Source organism: Xenopus tropicalis, chromosome 8 (genome assembly GCF_000004195.4).
Source record: "Xenopus tropicalis strain Nigerian chromosome 8, UCB_Xtro_10.0, whole genome shotgun sequence".
Lineage (NCBI taxonomy): Eukaryota > Metazoa > Chordata > Amphibia > Anura > Pipidae > Xenopus > Xenopus tropicalis.
Genome location: NC_030684.2, coordinates 141053683 through 141066366, shown reverse-complemented (window position 1 = coordinate 141066366; position 12684 = coordinate 141053683). Strand labels below are relative to the sequence as shown.

The window sequence follows — 12684 nt, the reverse complement described above, 5'->3', positions numbered from 1 at the left end:
GCTACGAAAAAGTCGCGACAATTTACGAAAAAATCGCAAAATACCGATCATTACGAAAAAAACGCATTCGGGCGCCTTCGGACTGTTCGTGGATTAGTAAATCAGCCCCTAAGTGTAGTTGCCCTTTAGCAATCAATATCTGACAAACTTCCTTTAGACTTTCTTGCCCAACCATCACAAACTTGAGGGTCAGAAATCAGGGTTGGAGAAGAGAATTCAGCCCTACCATCTGATTGGTTAGAATGTCTTCTATCTCTTCGAATGCCTCATTCATCCTCTCCAGAGCAGGTGGGCTAATCGCTACAATCCTAGAAAATATCTGGAACCTGTGCTGAAAATGGTGATAAGCGAGATGCACCCATGGGAGTGTCAGCTCTTCCACGTCTTCATTTCTTGTAAATTCATCAATACAAGCGGAAAGCGAAATCTCTAAAAACTGTGAAAGATACGGGAACAAGGATTGGAAACTGAATTAAATTCATACAGAATACAGAATTCACTTTTGGAGCCTACAGGCTATTAGAAAATATCCCAATAAAGCTTACCTGAGCCATGTTAGTGTTCTATAACACACACAGATATTTCTAATCAGAGAATAGAGTAAATAATGTTGTACCTTGAGTTCCTCCCTGGAGGATATATTCACAGTCAGAAGCAAAAAGTCTCGTTTGTAGTACTGGAACAGCTTCTGTTGGTCATTTTCCTCCATGTTACATATATACTGCCCCAAAGGCCCTTTGCTAAACATATTAACAAACTTCATCTCCGGACCTAAAAATATAAAATATGTGATATGCAATATATTCAGTCCTGAAGATACTTTATAAATACAATTTTCTTGAGAAGTATGAATGTCTCATAAGTGTTCATTGTGTGAACTGATCATATACAAGTCAAGATGCTAAAAAGTTACGTGCATGGGGATTGGGGGTTAAAGCGGCGGCAGCATCACTTTGGCCATCACTTTGGCTTCACAGCATTTCTCAATCACAAAATAAGGAGAGAAGATTTGAGAATAATTTTCAATAAATCTCCCTGTAAAAGCCAAATTTCCTAAACATCTGTGGGGATGTTTACATTAGGAGGAGTAATATATACAGCAAAAACATTTGTAGACCTATTTTGGTTTGAGACTTCTTTGGAACACTTGGCCAGGCCACAGTTGACTCAGGTTAAGGTTATATGAAAATATGGTCTTCATAAGTCTTCTTGATATAGTTCTATTGTTCTTCACTTGCGAACTACACCCTAATTGGCCCTGATTTTGCGCTCCATCACGTATGATTAGCCTCTCAGCTTGGCAACCTCTGATATACACTTTACACGTTTAATATTAAATCTTACCTTCTACACTATTGATGTACTGAGCTTGTGCGGAAATTTCTTCCAGATAATCCTTAATTCTCCAGCTGAATGGAACTGAATTTCCCTCACAATACAACAGGTTCATGTAATTAGTTGCCTTTAGTGTCTGAGAACTGTAAACAAACAAACATAAATAAATTTAATCATACTAAAAGTATCATACACTAAGGCAGTGGTTCTCAACCTTCCTAATGCCACAAGCCTTTTATACAGTGTCCATGTTGTGGTGACCCCCAACCATAAAATTATTATTATACCATAGGAAATATGTGTTTTCTGATGGTCTTAGGTGACCCCACAGGTTGAGAACCGCTGTACTAAGGGCATTTTATTTACTTGACAATTGTTTTTTTCTAAACTGTTATAGAAATCAATTTATTTCCATCGGGTACATACCTATTATTACCAAGTCTGCTGGAAATATTTAGAAGATTTTTGTTTTTGAAAATGTATATCCATAAAGATTTCAGAAAGTCCTCAGTTTGTGGGTTCACCAGGATCTCCAGGTTGGCATCGCAGTCCATCAGCCAAATGAAATGAGCGAATATTGGGGTCACGGCAGCTTGGATACGTTTCCAAAGAGTATATCTGTGGAATAATCCAATAAAAATAGATACTCGATAATTATCTGATTACTTTGTTGCCAGAATTTATATCCTGAGTCTTTGCCCATAAGCTGTTTATTCCTTTTTCTCCCAGTATACCACCTGCCCTCAAAAATCAGATATGGAAGTCAGGTACAAGAAGACAGCAAAAGAGAAAGGGAAGGTTTAATAATATCAAAAATAAAACAAAAAGCAACCAATGGAGACTACAGAAGACTATGATACTAGTAAGTGTGGAGAAAAAGTTCAAGCTAGAATAAGCTATAAATAAAAATTAATTCTAAGAAGGGGCAATAAGCTAGAAGAAGATTTAACAGTGGTTGATAAAATAGAAGAACAAAATGTCTGCTATACCTGAATGTGCCGGCTTCTTGCAATGCCTCAAGGTTGGAGGCGGCCCTTATGAGCCACTCATTTGGGTTATACGAATTCTCTTCCTGGTTCTTCAGAATTTCATAAATGCGAACTTTCAGTATTTGTAGAAGGGAAGCTGGTGGAGGTTATATGAAAAATATAAGGTCAGTAATATGTAATAATATGGTGCAAAAGAAGACTGTATGTTAGATAGGTCTCAATCTCAGTGGAGAGTGAGCTAAGAGTGAGCCAGGGAATAGAGATGTAGCGAACTGTTCGCCGGCGAACTAATTCGCGCGAACATCGGGTGTTCGCAAGTTCGCGAACTTTTCACATATGTTCGCAATTTGGGTTTGCCGCGTTTTTTTTCCCGCTGCGTTTTTTCTCGGCCTAAAAACGCCGCACAAGCCACACATGGCGTTTTTCAGCCTAGTACTGGTGTAAGCAAATCCCGTTTCCATGGTGCTAATAGTGCGAAATAGCAAAAAACGCCGCCTATTTCCGCTAGGTCTGCCAGCTGCCTTTGCGGTTTTACGCAACGCTGTGTCAACAAAGTATTTTTCAGAGAAATTTTTGCCCTTGATCCCCCTCCTGCATGCCACTGTCCAGGTCGTGGCACCCTTTAAACAACTTTAAAATCAGTTTCCTGGCCAGAAATGGCTTTTCTAGGTTTTAAAGTTCGCCTTCCCATTGAAGTCTATGGGGTTCGCAAAGTTCGCGAATATTCACGCTTTTTGGCGTAAGTCCGCGAACGCGTTCGCAAACTTTTTTTTTGAGGTTCGCTACATCCCTACCAGGGAATAACCCTTATCCATATTCATAATCCCCAGAGCAAGTTGTATGTGGATAATGGAGGTTCAGACAATTAATTTTCAGACTAGAACAGATCATATCTTGAAAATAAATAGTTGAATAGTATAACATTGGTAACTACAGTAACAACACTGTATAAGGTGAGATTAAAGAACAGTAAACCAAAAGCATAATAGAAATGTGAAAAACTCTTTGTACCATAACACAAAAACATGGTGGAGACATGTTCCAGTTAGGTGGAGCAAGAAGCCAACCCTTCATCCTAGTTTTACCGTCTGCTAATAAGGAGCAGTTTAACACCAGTCATTATCTAGGTACAGCTAGACTTAAAGAAATCCTAGACCAATGGGCTTATCAGTTTTTGAGTTTGTTTTTCTAAATCGATTAAACATATGGAATGCTCACTTATTTATTAATGTGGTAAACGAGACTCACAAGCTTTTAAATGGTGAAGTTTAACATTCAAGTTTTCTGGCTTTTTGTCCTTAATAAATACCAGACATTTGGGTTTTTGAACCAAAATTTAAATTTCGAGATTTTTTTTAGAACAAAAAAACTCGAATCGTGAAAAAAAATCTAATTTGAACGCTGATAAATCACTCTCTTACAGTAAACAGACACAAGTACACAACATGCTTTATAAAACAAAGAAGGTGGCGGATTGAGGGAGCCGAATAGTATTAATTATTATTAATACCACACACTCATTGAGAGTTCTGTAGATGCCGGGTAGGAAGTACCAGGACAGTTGGGAAAGGTATCTTTAATGTTCATTTTACCTCTTACTTCATCCTCAGTGCTCAGTAGATTAACCAGTATTTCAATCCTCCTTGTGCTGCGGCTAGGAATGTGCTCTTCATCCGTAAGCATACCCACTGCGCTCTGAACGCAGCTTCGAATGAGAAAGGTGGTGTTGACTACCTGAAAAATGCAACAAATCGCCCTTATTCCTATATTTACTAGGTGCAAAAGAAGTGTTTTGGAAATTGCACAAATACTGAGGTGCCAGAAGCCAGATTTCAAAGAAGGAGCCCACTCATCAGCATTTTAATTTTATTGGCATCAGTCTAGAACATTCCACCAAATAAAGGGGAAATGGGTGTATTCATATCAAAGAATTTGTCACAGAGTATAGGGTTTGGGACCCTGCTCACCCATTTGTATTCAGTTTCTTCTTCTTTTATAATTTTAATCTCTCTTCTCTGCCCTATTATTTTCCTCCTTGTGTTTGTCTCCTTGTGTCCATGCTCGGTACACCACCTTTCTATTGCTTTTCCTTCCTCTCTCAACATATTCTTCATGCCTCTCACCTATTATGCTCTTATGAAGTGATGGGCGAAATGTTTCAACAGGCATGAATTCGCGACGAATTTCCGCGTTGCGCCATTGGCGGATTGTTTTGCGGAATGGATAAAAAAATTGCTGCAGAAATATTCGCCGTGCTTTCAAAAATTGTCGCAGGCGTCAAAATAAATAGTCGCAACGTCAAAAGAATAGTCGTGCGTCAAAATAAATAGTCGCAGCGTCAAAATAAATAGTTGCATCGTCAAAAGAATAGTCGTGCGTCAAAATAAATAGTCGCGGAGTCAAAATTAATTGTCGCGGCGTCAAAATCAATAGTCGCGGGCGACAAATTTTTTTTTTACGTGCAACATTTTCACGGTTTCACGAATCTTTTGAAAGATTTGTGAATTTTTCGTCAACACGGGACAGATTCACTCATCACTACTCTTATGTTATTCTCTCTCTCTCTTTGTTCTCCATGTAATTGTATTTGTTTGTTTCGCTCCTCTTCTTAATTTTAATTTTCTACCCTCCCCTCCTTTGCAACAAACAGGGTTCATTTAAGTGTGCCCTAATATCTAGAAAGGGTTAGTTTAGTCCTGAGTTGGTAAACTTTTACCAGAAATTCTGCATTATTTCCATTCATTATTTAGTTTGCAAGATGCACTTACCTCTGGTATCTGGTTTGGTTCAATGTCATAACTAGCGTCTGGGTCACCTTCCATACCATCCATCTCTCTTAACTGTGATTCAACTGTGGCTATGATAACCATAATATAAAGAAAAGGATAATCAGGTCCATAATAAATCAGAAAGTTGCCAAAATATTTACAAATAAATATAATTATGTATATGACGCCATAGGGGGGCATCATCATTACACTTAAGTGAGAAAACGTTACATTAGGGACACAAACATCAAATGGTTCATCATCTCAAAATAGAGGCAAGAACAAGCAACGTTCTGGTATTACTAATCTCCCTGCACCAATGTTTATTGTTGAACATCCACCCGGAGGACCCAGCTGTGCAGAGGGGCAATCAGGGCCTTACATGTTAGTAAAACAGGCCAACTTCTCTAAGTTTTGGTGGTGCAAATTAAATAACTGTAAGGGACGGTAACATCTAGTTATGCTACTGTCACCTTTACAGAACTCTCACAATATTCCACAAATGATGCCCCTTCCCCACTGCCCTACTGTAGTAGCATTTGTCTCCAACTCACCTCCATAAAATAACTGGCTTATTGTCGTATTTTGAAGGGCAGTAACATCTGGCAACTTGTCGCTTGGTTCCTTTAAGTCATCAATATGAACAGATTGCCAAAGTCCTGCAACAATACAGACCATGCAACTTACATTGTACTTCTAATCAACCAATACCCTATAGAAGCTTCACTTTGGGATATTACTATTTTTGTAGGGGAAACAAAAGGGAGAGCAGACAACAACCCTTCCAATACTTTTCCCGTGTTTTCCCCCTATATATTGAACAGCTATCCAGTGCAAGAACCCTCAAATAGCTTTTAAACCCACTAAAACATTACCTCCATGGAATCCCACATAGGATGACCCTCCTTGTACTCTCGGAAGTTTAGTTATAAAATAGACAAAGGTCGACGTCTCTTCGGTGTTGGCTTTCTTTAGGTTGTTTATTTCATTTACAGTGGCGTACCTTAAAAAGAGAGAGTAAGTAAGTAAGAATTCTAGAATGAATACATTTTTTGCTTTCTGATGGTGCAAAGATCCATAACAGTCCAATAAGAAATTCAATAAGAAATTTATCCAGCACAACAAGTGTGGTGCAAAGATCCATAACATAATAGATCAGATTATATAGAGAGTACAGTGGGTTGTGGTGTATTAAGCACTGAATAGGAATAATTAATGTATGTGTTGGTCTATAAATTATATTTATAGGGGTCTGTATATGTGGGGTATATGATTTCCAATCAACTTACTTAGCTGAAGCAACTAAATGGGCTCCTTGAGATCCATCCTCGAAGTCTGTCTGTATGATCAGTATTTTATTACCAGTGGATCCTTTGAGAAAACTCCTGTAATAAATTACGGATGAAGATGATCATTATTAAAGCATCACAGTGTCAACATCAGGGATCCCCAACCGTTCTTACTCATGAGCCTCAGTCAAATGTCAAAAGTCTTGGAGAGCAACAATAGCATCATATAAGTTCCAGGAGGGGCCAAATAAGGGCTAAGATTGGCTATTAGGCAGCCTCTATGCACCCTATCAGGTTACAGGGGGCTTTATTTGGTAGGAAATCTTGTTTTTATTCAACCAAAACTTGCCCCCAGGTCAGGAATTCAAAAATAACTACCTGGTTTGGGGGCACTGAGAGCAACATCCAAGGGGTTGGGGAGCAACATGTTGCCCCCGAGCCACTGGTTGGGGATCACTGCTATACATTAAGTCTTCAGTTCCAGAGTGTGAAGATGATCGATGGTGTGCAGGAAAAGGTACTACTCCTCTCATCCAGGAGAGTTCAGGCCCTTCCCCTGCTAAAGGCCTTATCGTGGCTTCCTATCAAACAAAGAATATCCTACAAACTCCTTCTCCTAACCTTCAAGGCCCTCCATTCCTCTGCTCCTCACTACATCTCGTCCCTTGTGTCTCCGTATGTTCCCGGCCGACTCCTTCGTTCCTCGCAGAGCAATCGTTTGGTTGCGCCCCCCACTACTACTGCGATTTCCCGCCTTAAACCTTTCTGCCTGGCTGCCCCCTACATTTGGAATGCCCTCCCTGATTTCCTCCAGAGAGAATCCTCCCCCAGTCTTTTTAAAACTAAGGTTAAAGACTACCTTTTGGAGCACTCGCCCAGCACCTAATCTGGGAACTGGCACTTATTTTGTTATATAATGATTCCCACTGTGACCTACAGCACTTATATTTGCCTATTTGTGTCTGTTAGTTACCCCTCCCATATAGATTGTAAGCTCTACGGGGCAGGGACCTCCTTCCTCTTGTGTCCTCGACTCTTAACTTATTGCTGCTGTATTTATCTGTATTTATTATTATACTTTGTATTTATCTATTATCTTATTAACCCCCTGTTTATATTAATGTATTCTACTGTACAGCGCTGCGTACATAAGTAGCGCTTTATAAATAAAGATATACATACATACATACAATGTATTAAGTCTTTATAAAAACTTGTTTATAAAAGCTGGGGAGGCCACATTACTAATTAATTAATTCAAAAATCCATGAAAAATAATGAATAAACTTGACTGAGTTTCTTTCTGTGATAATAGTCAAATGGTAATATTTCCAAAAAAACCTGAATCAAGAAGTCGATCATTTTATAGATTTAAAAAAGCAAATTGCCTAAAATCCTAATAATCGATTCATTTTTAAAAATGTACTTTTTTAAAAAAAAATACCCAAATTTTAAAATGTTTGCTTAAATAATAAGGAAACCTCCCACTGACTCTATAGAAATCTTCCAGGCTTTAGTTGCCAAATATTTTTAATTTGAAGTTTTAGGATTTTTTTATTGATTGAAATGTCAAAAACTCAAGTTCGAAAAATATTGATTTGCTTCTTCGTCGCCATGATTATCTCGAGTTGCAAATAATTTGTGATCTCAAATTTTAATAAACGAACCCCCTTGTGTATATAGTATTTACCTTTCCTACATAAAAATACAGGCACAGTCCATCAACATAATAATTTGTTGTTTTAATGTATTCAAAAAATATGCAAGCAATGTTTAATAAGTAGATGGTTTTCTGGAAATCTTATCTTTATTGGACTCGATTTCAGTTTTCACAATGACTTACTTGATTTTTTTCAGGAAAGAATGTTCCGTATCAAACTGCTGCAAAGACAGAACCTCCACACTTTCGACGTCATCCTTTGTCTCGGCTTCCAAAATCCTTTTGTCGGTTGACATCAAAAGTCGTGAGAATGTGGTGATCTTCACAGAGAGAAATATTTTTTATTGCAGTGAGAGGTCGACTACGTGGATAAGAACATAAAACTAAAGCTGTATGGCTTTATGGCTACAACTGTTTTGGCACCATATGGAATAAAATGGCTAAAACTAGAGCTGGAGTACCATGTCCATTACATTTAACCACTTACTAAGCCAGTAATAATTTTAAAATTACCTCTGTAAATACAGTTTGATGTTTGGATCCTGAATGAATGTGGCTCTTAACAAAGTCAACTAGAGACCCATGCTTCTGTTTGTTGAAGTACTCATCGACCAACTCGTTTCTGCCCAGTCGAATGACGGCATCGGGTGTTGCACAGTTCAGCAAAGCAGCCTTTGCCTCCTCTTTTACGTCTGCTACTTCTAGGTCATTATCACAGTATTCTTCTTTCAGTTTCCCTGTTATTTGTAACAACACTGATGCACAGGTGTCGGAGTGGTAACCAATGAGGACATCTGCAGGTTGATAGTCCTGTTTCTGCCCAATAAGTTGTTCTTTGTCTCCAGCAGTGAAATCTTGAACCCAGTAATTCAGTTCCTTTACAGTTAGTCTTTGTCTTCTCTCTAGAACTGTGTTAAGGTCCAGATAATGTTTCTCAAGTCTGTTAATAAGAGGAATTGGGAATTCTCTGTATACAATTTCTTTCTCTTCAATGACTATCAGTCTAAACTTTGGGTGGACCCTGCATTTTACTCGATGTGTACCTAGACCCAAGTCAACATATTTCTGGCCAGCTAGATAGACATAATATTGATTTAATGCATCGTAGAGACTCTCGTAAAGATTTTGGAGATTAAGAAGGACAACTGTCTGTCCTGTTTCCATACAGATTTTAACACGGTTGATGTTTCGGCAGATCTGAGTATATTCTTGGTCTTTTGGAAAGCTGGACCCAAAGATAATCTCAGGATGTTGGTTTTCTTTAGCCAATGTTTGCTGGAGAATCTGTAGTGCTGCATAATTTCTAGTTAACAACAGCAGGTATCGAGACTCTATATCAGCACTCTCATTTCTTATGTTCTCCATTACCAAATCCATTATTTTAATTTCCTCCCTATATGTGTTTGCTTCTTGATTTGATATAAAAATACTCAAGGCGTCCAAGTCATCCTTCCCACTGAAATTCCTCAGTATTGCTGTGGCAATCTCACATTGTGTTGGTTCATTTTTCGAGTGCTTCGTAAAGGCAAAAACCATTTTAATCAAACTGTAAAAATCACGTAAACCAAAGAATTCTTTATCTTGCATTTCACACAGTGTTAGATATGCATCAGAAAATTTTTTGAAATGATGATCAATATCATTGATGATCAAGTCATCAGACGAACAGATTCCCTTTGCACTTTCAATGAGCTCATTCTGATCAGGGTCTCCACGGGATACAAATATGCCTCTATTCATTTTTGCAGGATCTAGTGCCCAGTTAGAAATTCCTATGAAGCCAACTTTTTTGTAAGGTGATGTCTCATCATCTATGCAACCATCCTCCAACAAAGGATGCAGTGTTTTTAAAGGCATTTTAGGAGAGTCCTCTGCCAGCCCTATTTCATCTAGCACCACCACAGATGCATATTCATGTAGGTTCTTGTCTTTCTGGAAACGGGCACAGTGCCTGAAAGTGCCAATTATGCCTTCTGGAGTTGAGTGAGGACTACACTGGAAAGACACAAGGTGGATTTGCTTAAGATGTTTATACAGTTCTGTGTGCGATGCTTGGCCTTGCATAGCATCAGCAACTATGGTCTTTGAAAGGGATTTAGAGCTTCCAGGTTTCCCAACAAGAAATAATGGGATCCTGAGTTCAATGCAAATCACCATCATAAAAAGATTTTCCTTCAAAGCAAGATTCTTGGCAATGTTGTCTCTTAGGTGTATACGATCTAAAAAGAGGTCCTGGATACCTGTTATTACCTCTAGGATTGCTTTTTGGTCTCTGTAGAGACCAGGAAAATATTGGCAAATTGCCCTCCTGTAAGCATCTTTCTTCTCTAATGAGGCGTGGTAACATACCCCAATGGCCAGAACAAGAGACCACGCCTTTTTATTTTGTATTTCATACCTGGGAAACATGTTTTCCATATTCGCCTGCAATAGGTCACTATTGCGGTAGAACCATTTAAACACTTCTACACAACGTTCAACATCTCGGAGGCTTACAAAGCTGCATTCATCACTTCTATTTCTCATATATGACTGAGAAGCCGAAAGCACATTGGTCAATAGCTGTATATCCCTCTGATCCATTTCAGTCTCATTTGCCAAATGCTGTACTATCTGTTGAATGTATTTCTTTTCCGTTTCGTTATTTAGTTGACCGAAATCCCAAACTAGAGGCATAATACTTGGAGGCAATGGATGAACACGATAAACTAATTGTCTTAATGGAATGGACCCCAGTCGTTCATTAGTTTCATCGGCTTTTACTCTGTACCCTAAACCAGCAGATTCCAGTCGTGTGATCATTTCTTCTGTGTGCCTCCTGTAGGGGTTACATGCAGCGATGACTTGTAGACCCGAGTTGCCGATTAAAGGCATGCCATCTGCAGTGTGGTCGCACAGGACCTCTTTGATACTGCTTATGGCTTGAGTTGTGTTTGCTTCATCAAAAAACAGCACTGTATCACATTTGTTTTGTTTGTTAGCGAGGGCAATGGTTTGTGTCTCCAGCACATTTTTGTAAATAATCTCAGCACTTGTACCACCATGAACCTTTACAAGTTTCATATTTTCTGCAGCAGATGTCATATTTTCTGCATTCAGATTCCCTTTCCATAATTTGCAAATAAACTTGATGAGTCTGGTTTTTCCACACCCTGTTTCTCCCATAATGACAACCGGAATTCCACATCGGAACCTCATTGTAACAGCCAGAATCTTCAGTGTGTTATCCATAGTCAGCTCATACGTTTCATCTGGATCCTGTGGTTTATTTATTCCCAAAACTCTGGATAACATAGTTATCTTCTCCTCCCTCGGTAGGGTATCAAAGTCTATATTAAACTGAACTCTTTGATTCTCTAAGTCTCGGTAAAGTTGTCTTGTCATAATATTTTTCTTTATAATGCTATTATCTCTTGGGTTTATAGCATCAACATTTCCAGTGCTGTTTAGGCGCAAGTGAAAACCAATAAATGTTATTGTCATGCGGTCATCATTGAAGAAAATGTAGGGATGTGGCTCCGATTCCCATTTCTTACGTATCTGGAATGGAGCAAGGTCTCCATCATTAGCACAGGCTTCTTCACAAGTTTGTCTGCCTGGACTCTCGTCAGTAATCTGTAATGAAGGGGTTGCAAAATCTTTTGCCATCAAAATCATAAAGTCCACTACAAAATTCTTGAAACCTTGCATTGCATCTTCCACAAATTCTGGCTTGCAGAAAACAGAATTCTCACTATCTTTCAATTGAACGTTTAAGAACCATGCAAAATTTCGAAGTTCTGCCCATGATGGGTCCATAACCCCACAGTGCAAAAGGAACAACTGCAAACATCTTGCCTCATTTCCTTCTACTGAACCTTTCATGTATGTAAATTTATCCAGACTTTGTTTCCCTTCAAACCGTATCAAATACTGAAAAGGCCGCTGAAAACATTCACTCTCAAATTCCTTCTTGTCCATTCCCGGATCTTCATTTTGTCCAGTCTGATTTTCCATCATTTTCGTCAGCACCTCATTTGGAGAACAGCAGGATATTTTAGGGAAAAAGTCCATAAAAATGTTCTGCATCACTTGAGACGACTGTGAAGAGAAGAATATATTTTTTTGAGAAACAGCTGAAATAAACATTTTTAAAGAGCAATTTTTTGCATTGTGACCCTAAGGGGCTGATTTACTAATCCACGAATCCGAATGGGAAAAATTCGGATTGGAAAACAAACATTTTGAAACTTTTTCGTATTTTTTGCGTAGCCGTTACGACTTGCGCGAATTGTCGCAACTTTTTCATAGCCATTACAAATTTCTTGAATTGTCGCAACTTTTTCATAGCCATTACAAATTTCTTGAATTGACGCGACTTTTTCATAGCCATTACGACTTTTGCGAATTGTCGCAACTTTTTCGTATTGAGCGCTCGAAAAAGTTGCAAAATACTGATCATTACGAAAAAAACGCATTCGGCCGCTTTTCGGACATTCGTGGATTAGTAAATGTGCCCCTAAATCTAGACGTTAAAATGAGAACATAACGATCTTAAAATCTATCTATATTGAGAGAATCTACAGTATCTATATATGTTTCTACAAAATATCACCAATAAAATTAAATTAAACACATATAATAAATAAAAAAATATAGACATT

At 38.4% G+C, this 12684-nt stretch overlaps 1 protein-coding gene across 1 annotated transcript in view; it reads right to left on the bottom strand.

Moving 5' to 3' along the window:
• The window catches only part of LOC100496402 (E3 ubiquitin-protein ligase RNF213), an 86032-nt gene that overhangs the window by 24208 nt on the left and 49140 nt on the right, over positions 1–12684 (bottom strand). The window contains exons 28-39 of the mRNA XM_012953685.3: positions 8555–12121; positions 8225–8361; positions 6382–6477; positions 5968–6095; positions 5647–5751; positions 5093–5181; positions 3917–4058; positions 2325–2460; positions 1762–1953; positions 1345–1478; positions 617–771; positions 227–436 (exon numbers count right to left, since the gene is read on the bottom strand). Coding sequence (XP_012809139.1) covers positions 227–436; positions 617–771; positions 1345–1478; positions 1762–1953; positions 2325–2460; positions 3917–4058; positions 5093–5181; positions 5647–5751; positions 5968–6095; positions 6382–6477; positions 8225–8361; positions 8555–12121 — 5091 coding nt within the window. The remainder of the gene's footprint in view (positions 1–226; positions 437–616; positions 772–1344; positions 1479–1761; positions 1954–2324; positions 2461–3916; positions 4059–5092; positions 5182–5646; positions 5752–5967; positions 6096–6381; positions 6478–8224; positions 8362–8554; positions 12122–12684) is intronic.